We start from the raw sequence: 14,562 nt of genomic DNA, 5'->3' as shown, positions 1-14,562 counted from the left end.
AGTGAGCAAGGATTCATCAAAAACAAGTCGTGGCAGCCTAATTGTACATCCTTTTGAAAAATTAACTGGTGAATGAACAGAATGCCACAGACACAGTTAACCTAGATGGCAGTAAAGCTTTTAACAAATTTTTAACGACATTCTTAGGGAAATGATGGAGAGATTTGGACTAGATGACAATACAATTCGACGCATTTGTAACTGTCTGGATAACCAGCCTCAAAAGGCAGCTAGGTAAGGCAGTGTACAAAGCACCAGACCTGGAGTCAGGAAAATCTGACTTCAAATCCAGGCTCAGACATTTAGTGTGTGACCACAGGCAAGTCTCTTAACTACTGCCTGCCTCAGTTTCCTCATCTGTAAAATGGGGATAATAATAGCACCTACCTCCCAGGGTTGTCGTGAGGCTCAAGTGAGATATTTGTAAAGTGCTTTGCAAACCTCAAAATGCTATATAAATTCCTGTTGGTGGTGGTGGTGTCATTAGCATTGCTGAGCACTCAATTGGTCTATATCAGCTTGGCAGGCGGTCTTCAGTGCAACATCCCAGGGATCAGCGACTGTATTATTTAACATTCAGTCCTTCAACAAGTGCCTCTCGATCACCTATGTTGATAGTACAGCGGAAAGAACCCTGTCTCTGATGCCAGAAGCTCTTCATTCGAATTGTGGCCCTGCTACCTTTATGACTGTAAGTCACTTAAACCTCTGGGCCTCAGCACCTTGTGAGAAAAGTAAGGACGTTGGACTAGATGTCCTATGAGATCCCATCTGGCTCTAAATCTACGGTCCTAAGGACACAAAGGCCAAAATTTAAAAAAAGTCCCTGGCCATAATGAGCTCATATTGTTTTTAATCAGCGACTGGGAGAAAGGCATAGCGACTATACTGAATCCAAACTTCACAGAACAAACCCTTAATGAAAGGATTTGTTCTGTAAAACTTAGACTCCATCAAAAGGCCACACCCAAGGACCTAGAAGCCTCAAGGCTGTGGGTTCCCCACTCCTGGTATAGCCTGTATCTTTATCAAAGCCACACAGGATACAAAGCCAGTTGGGCCACAGCATTCATCCGGTAGATGAGCTGGGATTAAGAAAATCTATTCCGTAGTGCTAAGATGAGGGAGGCACGATTGACAGCAGTTTGTCAGTAAGAAATCTGGCGGTTCAATCAGGCTATAGTCTAGGGAGGCAAGCTAAGCAGCAATGTGATCGTGTGCATCATTAGGACAGATGGTCTTTGGGAAGGACTTGATGGCTGGAATCTTGTACGTCTCTGCTCAACAGCACCATCATTTGTAAGATCAAGGTTCTAGAACAGATGGGGCTAAGGTCACTTCTAAGTCTCAATATTTTAGCTCTAAGGAATTTAGTAATTTATTCCTGTCTGGATGAAAATATTCCCATGTTCATTTCATCCAAAGTATTCCTCTACAGATAAAGGAAGGATATCTTGTGGCTGACGTTTGTTTCCTTATGAGACTTTCTCTCCAGTCTTAATTCCCTCACATACAGCAGGATACCCTCTTTCTCAAGGCTTTCCCACATTCATGTCATTTATAGGGTTTTCTCCAGTGTGACTTTTCTGATGTACACTAAAAGTGTTCCTTCTGCTTGAAAGTTTTCCCCCACTCATTCCATTTATAGGATTTCTCTCCAGTATGAATTTTCTGATGTATATTAAGGTTTCCCTTCTGGCTGAAGGCTTTCCCACATTCATTACATTTATAGGATTTCTCTCCAGTATGAATTTTCTGATGCATATAGCGGCTTCCCCTCCAGCTGAATGATTTCCCACACTCATTGCATTTATAGGCTTTCTCTCCACTATGATTTTTCTGATGTATGTTAAGGCTATCCCTCCGACTAAAGGCTTTTCCACATTCATTACATTTATAAGATTTCTCTCCATTATGAATTTCCTGATGTATAGTAAGGTGTCCCTTCTGTCTAAAGGCTTTCCCACATTCATTACATTTATAGGCTTTCTCTCCAGTATGAATTTTCTGATGTCTATTAAGGCTTCCTCTCTCTCTGAAGGCTTTCCCACATTCATCGCATTTGTAGGATTTCTCTCCACTATGAATTCTTCGATGTACAGTAAGGCCTGAGTTGAAGCTGAAGGCTTTCCCACACTCATTACATTTGTAGGGTTTTTCTCCAGTATGAATTCTGTGATGATCAGTAAGCGTCCTCCTGTGTCTAAAGGTTTTCCCACATTCATTACATGTATAGGGTTTTTCTCCAGTGTGAATTCTCTGGTGCATAAGAAGACCTGAGTTGCAGTTAAAGGCTTTTCCACATTCATTACATTTAAAGGTTTTCTCTGCAGTATGGATTTTCTGATGCATAATAAGGTGTCCCATCTGATTGGTGGATTGATTGATCTGCTTTAAGGCTTTGCTGCATTCATTATTCTTCACTGTGAGTTTTTTCTTAGATGATTCTTCCATACAATTATCCTGCTTCAGAGTGGAGTGGTTGGTTTCACATGTACTCACCTGACAAAGGGGACCTGAAAAAAATGTAATAGGGTCAATATTCTCAACTCTTTATGCTGGGAGAAAGGAAACTACAGTAATTTGTAAATTTCACCTACGCCATTAAGGAGAATGCTAATCAACCTGGAAAGAACAAATATTGTTAACAGGAAACTAAGGCTCAAGATAGAGGAGGACATAGCTAGCTGACCAATACTACAGGAATGACACTCTCTGGTACTTAAAACATTTATAAATGTCATCATACTATTACTGTTCATAAGCTTTGAGAAAAGTCAAAATTTTCAGAAAGGGAAAACACGATGATGCTAGAAATGACGTTCATCTCTACAAGAGCCAAAGCAAAATCCAATAACACCCCAAATCTACGTTCAATTGGCTGGATTAAGTACTTGGGAAAGCAAATACTGATTCTAAAAAATCTGGCAAAAATGAAGAAATCACACGAAATTAGCTTCATTTTTTTAATATGAATTTTGGTTTGGTTAATGAGGAGTCAAGGTAACAAGTCCTTAAATCTTTACTGTGTGCCAGGAACTGTGTTAAGTGCTGGGGATACAAAGAAAGGTAAAAATGGCACCTTCTCTCCAGAAGCTTACATTGTAATGGAGGAGATAACATGCAAACAATTATAAATATACAAACTATACAGGGTAAACTGGAGGAAATCTCAGAGGGAAGGCACTACCATTAAGAAAGACCAGGAAAATCTTGCAGAAGATGGGATTTTAGCAAAGACTTGAAGGATGACAGGGAAGCTAGGAGGTAGAGATGAAAGAAAGCTTTTCAGACATGGAGGACAGCCAGTGAAAAGGCTGAGTGTGGGGGATGGAGTGTCTTCCTTGAGGAACAGCAAGGAAGCCCAAATCACTTAGCACAAAGTGTGGCACATAGCAGGTGCTTAAGAAATGTTTATTAATTGGATCACTGGTTAAAAGAGTCCATGGAGGGGAGTAAAGTATAAGAAGACTGAAAAAGAAGGAAGGGGTCAGGTAGTAAAGGGCTTTGAATGCTAAACAGAGAATTTCATATCTGTTCCTAGAGATGATGGGGAGCCCCTGGCGTTTATTGAACATAGGTCAGATATATGCTTTAGGAGGATCACTTTGGAACCTGAATTAAGGAGGGCCTGGAGTGGGGAGAGACTTGAGAAAGTGGATCAATCATAAGGCTGTTGTAATATCCTGGGCATGAAGTAATGAAGAACTGTAACAGGGTAGTGATAATGTCCAAGGAGAGAATACCATTCTATGAGAAATGTAGAAAGGGAAAATTAACAAGACTTGGTAAGAAATTGGATAGGGGGAAGAGGGGAGAGGATGATACCTAGGTTGTGAGCCTAAGTGATGGGAGGATGGTGGTGCCCTTGACAGTGGCAGGAAAGGTAAGAAGAGGAGAGGGCTTGGGGACGAAAGATGAGTTCAGTTTTGGGCCATGCTGAGTTTAAGATATGCATGGAACATCCAGTGTGAGATATCCCAATAAGCAGCTGAAGATGTGAGACTAGAGGTCAAGCTGAGAGGTTAAGGCTAGATAAATAGATCTAAGAATCATTTGCATAGAGATGATAATTAAACCCATGAAAGCTGAAGAGATCTGCAAGCAAAATGGCATAGAGGGAGACGAGGGCCAAAAGCAAGGCCTTGGGGAGATCCATTAGTAAGTGTGACTAACAATGGTCAGACAGGTAGGGAGAGAACCTTGTGCAAAAACCTAGAGAGAAAAAAGTGGTTGATAGTGTCAAGGCCTGCAGAAAGCTCAATAGAGATGAAGTACCTAGTACCGAGAATACTAGGTATTCAAGTATCAGAAAGGTATTCAAGGTCAAAATCAAGCTATCTTTGTAGACAAGATAAAGAAACATGGGTTCAATAATAAGATAGATAGGAGATTTTAGGATGTTTTAATAAGCTTAATAAAAAAGTTCTCGACTACTGGACTGATGACAACCTAGAGGAAGGTCTCTGTATCATATTTTTATCAACACCTAGGATAAAAGAGAGCAGCCTTATCAGTTTTAATGATGATCCAAAACCCAGCTGGATAGTTCAAACATTCCAAACCAAGCTATCTAATCCTGGAACTTCCTTCAGAACCTGAGGCCTCCTCACCCTGGAACATGCCACTGTAAGGCTCAGCCCCTTGGAAATTTTATAGAAGGGTTAGGCTAGCCTGTGTTCCTATCTCAGCCCTGTACCTTGCTCCTGTACTTCAACCCCTAGAGATTCCACTATTAAACCAACAAGGTCATAGGCATAAAGGAATGACCAAATACCAAAAGTTTCATAGCACTTCTTGTGATAACAAAAAAACCCTGAATACAAAGTAGGTTTTCATCAGTTGGAGAGAGGTTGGAAAAAAAAATTATAAATAAAGGTGATTTGTCTGTGAGAAACCACGGCTAGAAGGACTTCTGAGAATCATGGGAAGACCAGTATAAACTGATGCTGAATGGAGGTTGAGAACAATATATATGACAACTACATGAATGTAAGCAAAAAGAACATTGAACCCAATGGAGCAAGGAGGCCAGTGGCACTGGATGGTAAAGTACAAGGAAAGCAGTGAAGCATAATAAGATGGGAATGGTGGGAAGGCACAAGGTTGTAGAGGGCTTTAAAGCTAAATAGAGAATTTTCTATTCGATGCAGGAGATAATAGAGAGTTACTGGGATGTATAGGGTAGAGAGGTAATATGGTCAGATCTGTTAGGAAGATCGTTTTGGCAGCTAAGTGGAGGATGGAATGAAATGAATGGAGGATATTATAACAGTCCAGTAGTGAGGCTAGGAGGGAGGGCCTGGACAAAGTGGCAGCTGAGTGGACAGAAGGTGGCTTACATGAGAGATGTGGTGAAGGCAGGAAACAGCAAGACTTGAAAACAGACTAGATAAGTGGGGTGAGTATAATATGTAAGGAGTTGGTGACACCAAGATTTTGAGCCACCAGGATAGTGGTGCCCTTGAAAGTAATAAGAAGGTGAAGAAGAAGGGAGGGTTGGGGGAAGGGGAAGACAATGAGTCATGTTTTTAACATGGCAAGTTTAAAATGTCTAAAGGATGCCCAGTTTGAGATGTCCACAAGGTAGCTGATGACGTGAGACTGCAGCTCAGATGAAAGATTAGGGCAGGATAAAGAAATCTGAGAATCATCTGCAGAGACATGATAACTGAACCTATGACTGCTGATGAGAAGAGGGCCCAGCATAGAACCTTGGAAGAGGGGAGCATGCACAGTTAGTGGGTGTGACATGGATAAAGATTCACCAAAGGAAACTGAGGAAGCAGTCAGACAGGTAGGTGAACCAGGAAAGGCAATGTCATTAAAATCTAGAGAGGAGAAAGTATCCAGGAGAAGCGGGTGATAGTGTCAATGGTTGCAGAGAGGTCAAGAAGGATTAGGATCCAGAAAAGGCTTTAGGATGTGATAATCATTGCTAACTTTGGAGAGAGCAGTGTCAGCTGAACGATGAGGTCAGAAGACTACAGAGGATTTAGAATCAAGGGAGGAAGTAGAAATTCCCATTTGCAGACCCTTCTCAAAGAGTTTAGCTATGGAAAGGGGAGGAGAAATAGGAAGACAGCTAGTATGGATATTAGGATGAAGTGAGGGTTTTTTAAAGATGAGGGACACATAGGCATGTTTGTAAGTAGGAAGGAAGCAGCAAGTATATATGGAGAAATTGAAGACGAGGGAGACTGGAGATGACAGAAGGGATAATGTGCTGGAGAAGATGGCACAGAATGGGCTCCTTTGTGCATACGGGGGGTTTGCCTTGGCAAGAACAGCCGCTTCTTCATGTGAGACAGGGATGAAGGAGGTGGTGATGGGGGAAGACATCTGAGAGATAGAAGATGGGAAGAAGGATCTCTCAGAGAGTAGCCTGAATTTTTGGTGAAGTATAAGGCAAAATCCTCAGCTGAGAAGGCTGAGTGAGCGGGTACATGGAAGGGCTGAGGAAGGATGAAAACGTTTGGATGAGTTACTCTGCAGAGTGGTATAGTTTGTTAATTAAGGGAGGTTTAAAAAGGATTGTCTTGCTGCAGTGAGGGTCTACTTGAGATTATGAAATCCACAGGGTGGAAAATCGAGCCAAACAAATAAGATGAAATTTCATGAGTAGATGTCAAATCCTAGATTCAAATTTAAAACATTAATTGCTTAAGTATAAGATTAAGCAGGCCTGATTTGACAACAGGTAGCATTTAAAATCCCTATTTTAATTGACTACAAGCTCAACAACACACTTTGGTACCTGAAAAAAAATCTAGCTCAAACTCAGCCTAAAATAGTAAGTCACATAACAGACAATATCATCTAAAGACATTGACCATTGTAATTTGTAGAGAGAGACCACCTTTGGAATTTGTTTCTATTTCTGTTCAATACATAGTAAGAAGGCCATTGCCCAACCCTTGTTTCAAAGTGTGACAAAGTTGGCCAAGGTGTGACCATGAACAAGTCCCTTCACCCTTCTGAGTCTCAATGTCCTTTTTTGTAAAAGTAGGGGCTTGACCTAGATGGTTTATCCTGTCCCTTCCAGCTCTAACTCCACAATCCTACGAAATTGAGGTGGCTAAAGAAGATGCCATCAGAATGGTCAATAGTCTAGAAACTATCTTATGAAGAATGTGCTTAGCACAGTGCCTGACACACAGTGGGCACTTAATAAATGTTTACTGACTGAATGAATGGGAGAGTTTAGCTTTAAGAATAACCTATTTTCATCTCCTTAAAGAAGCTACAATGTCAGAAGAGACATCAGTTCTAGATATTAGACTTATTTTTAGTTCTAGGTCAACTGATGCAGGTATACATTTAGCACCTACTATGTGCCAGGTTCTATTTCTTGGTTATATTTTGTGAGGGGAGGGGAGGATGATTAAGATGCACGCATCCAAGTACAGAGAAGGAAATACAAGCAATGTCTACTGAGACTAGAAAGTCCCTGGTACACAGGCTAGGTTACTTTGACCCTAAAAAGGCAATGAAACTATCCTCAAGACTGAGTCCTAAGGATGAAGTCACTGACCCAGCTTCCTGGTCACCTCAAGCATGAAAAGCTTCACACCTGAGCAGCTGACAGTGATGCCACTGTGACAAAGGTGGAGGAGCAAGGGAACCCATGTGGTTCACAGCTTTGCTGGATCTCCTTGCCATGCTGTTCAGGAAGACTTTTATTAAATGCAAAATGATCTCAAAGTGTCTCACTGCACTCTAATCCCAAGCCTAAACCATAAGACTGGTCTGAGTCAGGCCTGGATCAGAAGTCCAGGTGCTGAGAAGAGCCAATTTAAAAGGATGGCGGCAGAGAAGGAGCATCCTATATGAGGGACAATAGCAGGAACGCAGTCTGTCTGCACTACAAGCTATGTTCTGGGAATCACCTCTAATAAGGTGTGAAAGGCAGTGGCAGAGGAAGTCCAGGTTGTAAAGGGTCTTCTTGAACGTCAAAACTATTTCTGTTTGATCCTAGAGGTAACAGAGAGTCAGTGAAGTATACTGAGTAAGACAGTGACCTGCTTTTAAGGAAAATCACTTGGCAGCTAAATGAAGGGTGGACTAGAGGGGAGGCAGACCTGAGGGAGGGAGAATAATTAGGAGGTTATTGCAGTGGTCCAGATGAAGGGGGGTAAAGGCCTAAGCTAGGTAGTGCTTCTGTAAGAAAGGGGGAGGTGGGGAAGTAAAAATGAAAAGATTTCACAACTAACTGGCTGTGTGGGAGTGAATGAAAGGGAGAAGATGAGAATGACACTGAGGATGTGAATTTGGGTGACTGGAGGGGTGGGAGTGCCCTTGAGAGAAATAGGGAAGTTTGGAAGAATGGGGGTCTTGGAGGACAGATACTGAGTTTTCTTTTAGACATGCTAAATTTGAGGTATCTGTGAGATATCCAGGGTGAAATGTCCAAGAGCGAGTTGGTAACGTGGATCTAGAGACTTTATCAGGATATAGAGGTCTGGAATTCATCAGCATAGGAGTGATAATTAAACAAGGGAGTAAGATGCAGAACCCTATTCGATTTCAGCTAACTGGATTTGAACTAATTAAATCTTGTTACTAGTTTGTCTAGTATTTTTTAGATTCTAACCTGAGAGCATTAACTATCTCACCCACGTTTGGGACACCTATGGATTTGAGAAGTCTGTCTTCTTTTCTTAATCCAAGTAACTGGTTAAAAAAAAAGTTGAATGGCTTCAAGAATTATCATAATGCTTCATTCACTATGAGACATTTGGCAATTTCAATACCAACGTACATGCTACACGCAGGAGCAGACAGAAATGGGGGGAAAAGGGCATGGGAAACTAGGTTCTACAGCAATATTGCTTTAAGAATGTTGAGCAAGTAAGTCATTTTGATTATTATAAATACCCAAATTAAATACAAAGGACCTATGAAGGAAGATGCTATCTGCAGAGAAAGAACTAATAGATGTATAGAATAATTTTACATATATGTGTATATGTATACACACACACACACATACATATATTTGTGTCTAATTGTAACCATCTCTAGGGCAGGGGAGGGGAGAAAAAAAAGGAATATTTTTAAGAAAGGAATAGCAAGTTGCACATAATAGATTTGTGGTATCATGAACAATCATCTGTTTAAAAATTCTAGTATGTTAAGGAAATGCTTGTTTTATTTCATAAATTAAAATAAAATAAATAAAATGAAGGGAAAAAAACTAATTCTAGACCAAAATAAAAACTTTAACCTCAACTCTTCAGTAACTTCCTTACTTACAATGAAGTATATTTTGGAAGAAAAAAATAACACTCATTCACTCAATGTGAGGGTCAGGCAACCTGAATTCAAGTGATAGTTATAGTTAATTGCTAATGTCCCTTCCAGCTCTAACATTTAATGGAAAGCGATTCTTTAACATGAAAATGAACAGTTAGGAAGGAGCTCCTGTTTCATGGCTTCTGACCATCTGCTCTGAAGCTCAAACTCCTTGCCCCAAGATTGCTCCGTAACTGATGGCAATAATTCCTGTCTCCAGGAAGTTCATGTACTCACCCGGAGAGGTGCTTCTTGGAATGTCTTTCCTCAGCATCCACGATCCATCTCCTCTTTCTAGCTGGGAGATCACCACTGGCTTACAAATTGGAAACCCTGCCCACAGAAAAAGAAATGGGGAATTTCTAGATTTCTAGAATCTTATCAGAATTCAACCCTGATCTCTTTGACTTCAGAGAAAGAGGGAAACCTGGGAAGGCCCAGAAGTGGTAATGAAGGACCTCTGATGTCCCCTCTGTATTGGGATCTCAGGAAGTATAGAACGAAACCAAGGAGCCGTTTTGGCTTAGAAAGAAAATAAATTCATTTGAACCATTTCATGACTGCTATTAGATTTTGTGCTGGGGGTGCTATAGTGGGGATATATGACTTGAAGGGATGAGAAAGGACGAGAAAGGAAGCAGCCTCAGAAGCAAGACAATGACGCTATGGATTTTCTCTCTACAACCTAAGTCCTTTTATGTCTCCATATTCTTGAATGGTCCAAAACAACTAACCTTAAACTTAGAAGCTTCTTCATTTTAGCTAGCTAAAATCTAAGATGTCTTCAAGACCTTCCTCATGGATATAGAGAGAACTGTCCTTACCCAAGGAGATAAGGTTCTTATAATTCTCCAGTGTCACATCCTTGTACAGGTCCCTCTGAGCCATATCCAGATATTCCCACTCCTCCCAGGTAAAGTCCACAACGATATCCTCGAAGGTTATCGACGGCTGAAATATCAAACATATTCACATTCACTGGAGCAATGTCTCATCCCACCACGCTTTATCACAATATGAACTTTGCTGCTGGTGTAGGGACTATCTTTCATAGCACGTGGGAAACAGAACTCCAAGAAAGAGAGTTCAGGCCCCCAGGTTCTGGTATGTGGCTCACTTTGAAGAAGACTCTGGATCATGTAGACAGTTCTGCCCTATGGTTCAAGGTCACTCTTAGATAACAGTTTCCAAAGCAAGTCCGAGGAAATGGTGCCATTTATTCTTTAACTCTCAAACCATGCATATATCTAAGAAAATGTCTACACCACACCCGTATCAGTAGTCAAACTCTACATATTGGCATTTACATATAGAATAGCAATCACTCATTACTACCAATCAGTTACTTCTACTGGACACCTAATGACCTTGCTTTCAATCAGGTCCTAACATGTAACTCTGAAAGGCAGGATGGTGACGTGGAAGGAGCGCTGCATTTGGAGTCAGAGGAAATAGGGTCCAATTTGGACTCTGGTATTTAAGGATGGTGTGATTTTGGCCAACTCACTCAGCTTCTCTCTAAGCTTCTGCCGCTGGAAGACGCAAGGACTGGACTAAAATAATTCTGAGGTCCACTCCAAACCTATGACCCTCTGATCCTCAGAATTCAACTCATGCAGTATTTTAAGGGCCTAATTTACATAAGACAAAACCCCCAAAATGGGCGCTGACCTCAGAGAACTTACATTTTTACCAATGGGGGGGGGGACTGAATACATGCACCAAAAAATTTCCCCAAACCAGAGCCATCCCACCCAGAAAGATAAGCAAAAAAAATGTCATGGCAAAGAAAGGGCAGGAGTCAAGCAATATTTTTTTTTGTTTGACTCTGACTATTTGCATTAAGGGAGGATTTTATTGCAGAAGAAGTCAGTGGGATGTATCAGTGATATCTAAAAAAGAAGAAGAAAAGAGCAATAAAATAGAATGAAAGAAAAAGACTTGTGACTTCCCCAAATCCGGAATCTATTCAGATGCTTTCGCTACATAAGCAGCGACTGCTTGTCTTCTAAGGGATAATGGTTTGGATCTACAGCTACCAGGTGAGAGAATGTGCAGGAAGAAGATGGAACCAAGGAATCAAGGAGGGGGCTCCAGATTACAAAGTCTTCAACAAGAAACAGATACTTGGGTGCACAGATGATGCGTCTGCGGACTGAAGGCAAGGACATCAGAAAATTAAGGTACGTTAAGTTTCAAAAGCTAAGAGGTGCTTAAGAATATGATGTCTGAGAGACGGATTTGAGTTTCTCAGTCATGGTTTCAGATACAGGAATACGCTTTTAGGACTTTAAGGTTTCCAGCGCAATGCATCTCATGGGCTTGGTGGTAGAAGAGTATCCATGACAGCATGAAGCCATGTCTTGACTCGTGTGAATCGGATTTAAGTGAGGCGGAGTGGCACAAAGTCGTTGACCTCACTGTCTCTTCCAGAGTCATCCAAGTGCAGCGGCAAGACAAAATTCAAGATGGCTGGTGATGATGTGGGATGCAGTCGGTGACCTTGGCTTCTTCAGTGTCTGACCAAGATTGAAGTGCTCCACTGCACTTCCTTCTGCCCCCGTCGTGGCTGTTGGAACAAACTTTCCTCATCCACCTATTGTCACAGGGAAAGTCTTCCCATGTTTGGGGTAAATGCCCCCCCCCCCAATTCACCGAAGGGTTTGATGCCTGTCGGTTAGCCCTTCTGCTGAGAAGGTTTAACAGGGTGTGGCCCTTTCAAAAGCTGCAGCTTCTTGGAGCCACAGGTGAGAGTTGAATGCCAGGTCGATACCAAAGCCCTGATACCAGAGATGCTAGTCCCCCTTGAACACCTCATATAAGGGTGGTACAAGGATTATCAATCCCTATTTTACAGATGAGGAAACTGTCTCAGGCAGGGAGGCGACCTGCTGACAAAAACAAACTTCAGAATCAAGGTTCCCAGCTTGCTATTTTCCTCTACCCTACAATGTCACGCATTCCACTGTTTCACAATACCCTGTCAACCAGAGGTAAACTTCTCTTTGCTCTATACCTCTTCCTTCACATTCTCCCATTGTAACTTAAAAGGGCCTAAGCCATTCATATCCCCCAGGTGCCCTTTGGTGAGTAAGTCACTCATCTTCTCCTTAGGAGAATCTCACTCCTCGCTTCTCACTGCCACTTCAGAACCACAGATCCTCCAACTTCGCTCTCATTCTTTTCACCATAATCATGGGCATTCTCTAAGCATGTGCCATCTACATTTAACCACGAGTGAATTTAAACATTAAGCACCGACTGAGTCAAAACATCACGCTAACAATTGATGAAACAGGGACAAATGTGAAACCAGCCCTGCAGCCAAGGAGCAGACTTTCTCTTGGGGGATAAAAATGTACCAAATAAGGCTAGGGTGAGACAAATTGAGGAAGACAAGAATACCAACAACTCATTCTAAGTACCGCCCCCTCCCAGATCTTTGCCATCATCCTGCCACCTCCCCAGAGCCATCTCTGTCTTCCAAAAGGACTTCAGCACTTGGTTGACACTTGTCATCATCCTTGTTAAACTTCCCCCTTCCATGTGCAACATCCTGACCTTCCTCACTTTACCCCATCATCTGCAATTGAAGGCACGGCCACTCTGGCTGCTTCTCTGCCTCCAAGTTCTCAAAGTGAGTAGCCCCAATTCCCAAGCACAGCCTTTTTACGTCTATCTCCCTAACCTCTACTGAATCTGCCCTGAATCTCACTGACAATTCCAATCACTCAGCCCCTCACAAAGTCATTCTAGTTAAGCTCCTTTAAAGCTCTCCTATCACACAATCTCTGCCCTTCTTACCATCCAACATAATATGACCTTCTACAGCCTTGGATCGACCTCAAAGCCCCTGTGAGTCACAACTCTTCCTTAAAACCAAAAAAATGAGAGGAGGTAAACATAGAACTATGCAGAACCAACTACAAATTCATGCTCGGTCCAGTGGGCTCTTTTTACTTACAAAAGGACAGAAACTACTTATTCCTCTCACATTTAATCTCCTGCCCAGTCCCAACCTTAGCCATGTAATCTCCACAATTTTCCCATTCCATTTGAGTCCCTTTGTCTACTCTTTCAAAGAGTATTCCACAATTCCACCCAATTTTGAAGATCAAGAAGTTTTTATCTACCAAGAAAAATAACTTCTGTTCCCCATTGCCTGGTGAAAGGTCTTCACTTTGTGATTAGAAATAAAAGTTTATCATTCATGACCTGCCCCAATTTCTCTCCTACCACTCCCTAACATTAGTTTGCCTGCTGACAGCCAGGCCAGCTGGCACACTGGTTCCCCAATATATCATATAGTCTCCTACGATCAAAGAGGCTTAGGAACTCCCTTCTCCTCCCCCCCTTAACCTTAACAGGAATTCCTGTCCCCTAAACACACAGGCCAGATGAGAGGGTTAAATGGTTCTTGAGAGGTGACACAAATATTAAGCAACAGAACTAGAATTCAAACCTAGGTCCTGACTGACTCCAAACTCAGCATCCTTTCTGATATACCACTGAGCCTCAACCTAAGAGCGTGACCTTGCAGCTGTCTCTGCCCTAAATAATTTTTTCCATGCTACCCACCCTTAAGGACCAACTAAAATTCCCCTTCTTCCACAAAGACTTCTCTCTTCACTCTAGCCCACACAAAAACTTCTTGGAAGCCTTCTACCAATGATTTTGATATTTAAAAGATAATACATAGAAATTCATGGTTAAGTATTCAAGTCAGTCTTGGTTCTGTCTCCCCAATGTCAGTAAACATTTTCGTAATGAACAACTTCTCTGATATCATGGGGTATCCTGCAGAACTCCCGCCTCATTACAGTTCAAGGGAAAGCTGAAAACCTGTGAAAGTTTACAGGAATGAAGGAATGAATGCTGGAGGAGGGAGGGAGGACTGGGATGACGAATGAATCAGTGAATGTCTGGGACAATGATGGAAGAAGTCAATGGAGGCATGAAGGAATTAAAGTCTGGGAAAATGACTAAAAAAGCCAAGGGAAGAACGGGTGTCTGGTGAATGACCGCAGGGACCAAGGGAAGAACGGGTGTCTGGTGAATGACCGACGGGGCCAAGGGAAGAACGGGTGTCCGGTGAATGACCACAGGGGGCAGTGGAAGAACGGGTGTCTGGTGAATGACCGACGGGGACAAGGGAAGAACGGGTGTCTGGTGAATGACCGACGGGGACAAGGGAAGAACGGGTGTCTGGTGAATGACCGACGGGGACAAGGGAAGAACGGGTGTCTGGTGAATGACCGCAGGGGCCAG

The 14,562-nt window shown here is 42.2% G+C and overlaps 1 protein-coding gene across 1 annotated transcript in view; it reads right to left on the bottom strand.

The window, feature by feature from the left end:
- Positions 1-412: 412 nt before the first annotated feature.
- LOC114042510 (zinc finger protein 2-like) overlaps positions 413-14,562 on the bottom strand; it is a gene marked incomplete at its 5' end in the record, with an annotated part of 15,430 nt that continues 1,280 nt past the window's right edge. Inside the window, 3 exons of the mRNA XM_027861193.1 lie at positions 413-2,516; positions 9,532-9,627; positions 10,119-10,245. Of these exons, the coding sequence (XP_027716994.1) occupies positions 1,597-2,516; positions 9,532-9,627; positions 10,119-10,245 (1,143 nt within the window). The remainder of the gene's footprint in view (positions 2,517-9,531; positions 9,628-10,118; positions 10,246-14,562) is intronic.

The sequence above is a fragment of the Vombatus ursinus genome, unplaced genomic scaffold (assembly GCF_900497805.2).
Source record: "Vombatus ursinus unplaced genomic scaffold, bare-nosed wombat genome assembly UNPS02014499.1, whole genome shotgun sequence".
In the NCBI taxonomy this organism is placed as follows: Eukaryota; Metazoa; Chordata; class Mammalia; order Diprotodontia; family Vombatidae; genus Vombatus; species Vombatus ursinus.
This window is presented reverse-complemented; position numbering and strand designations above follow the sequence as displayed.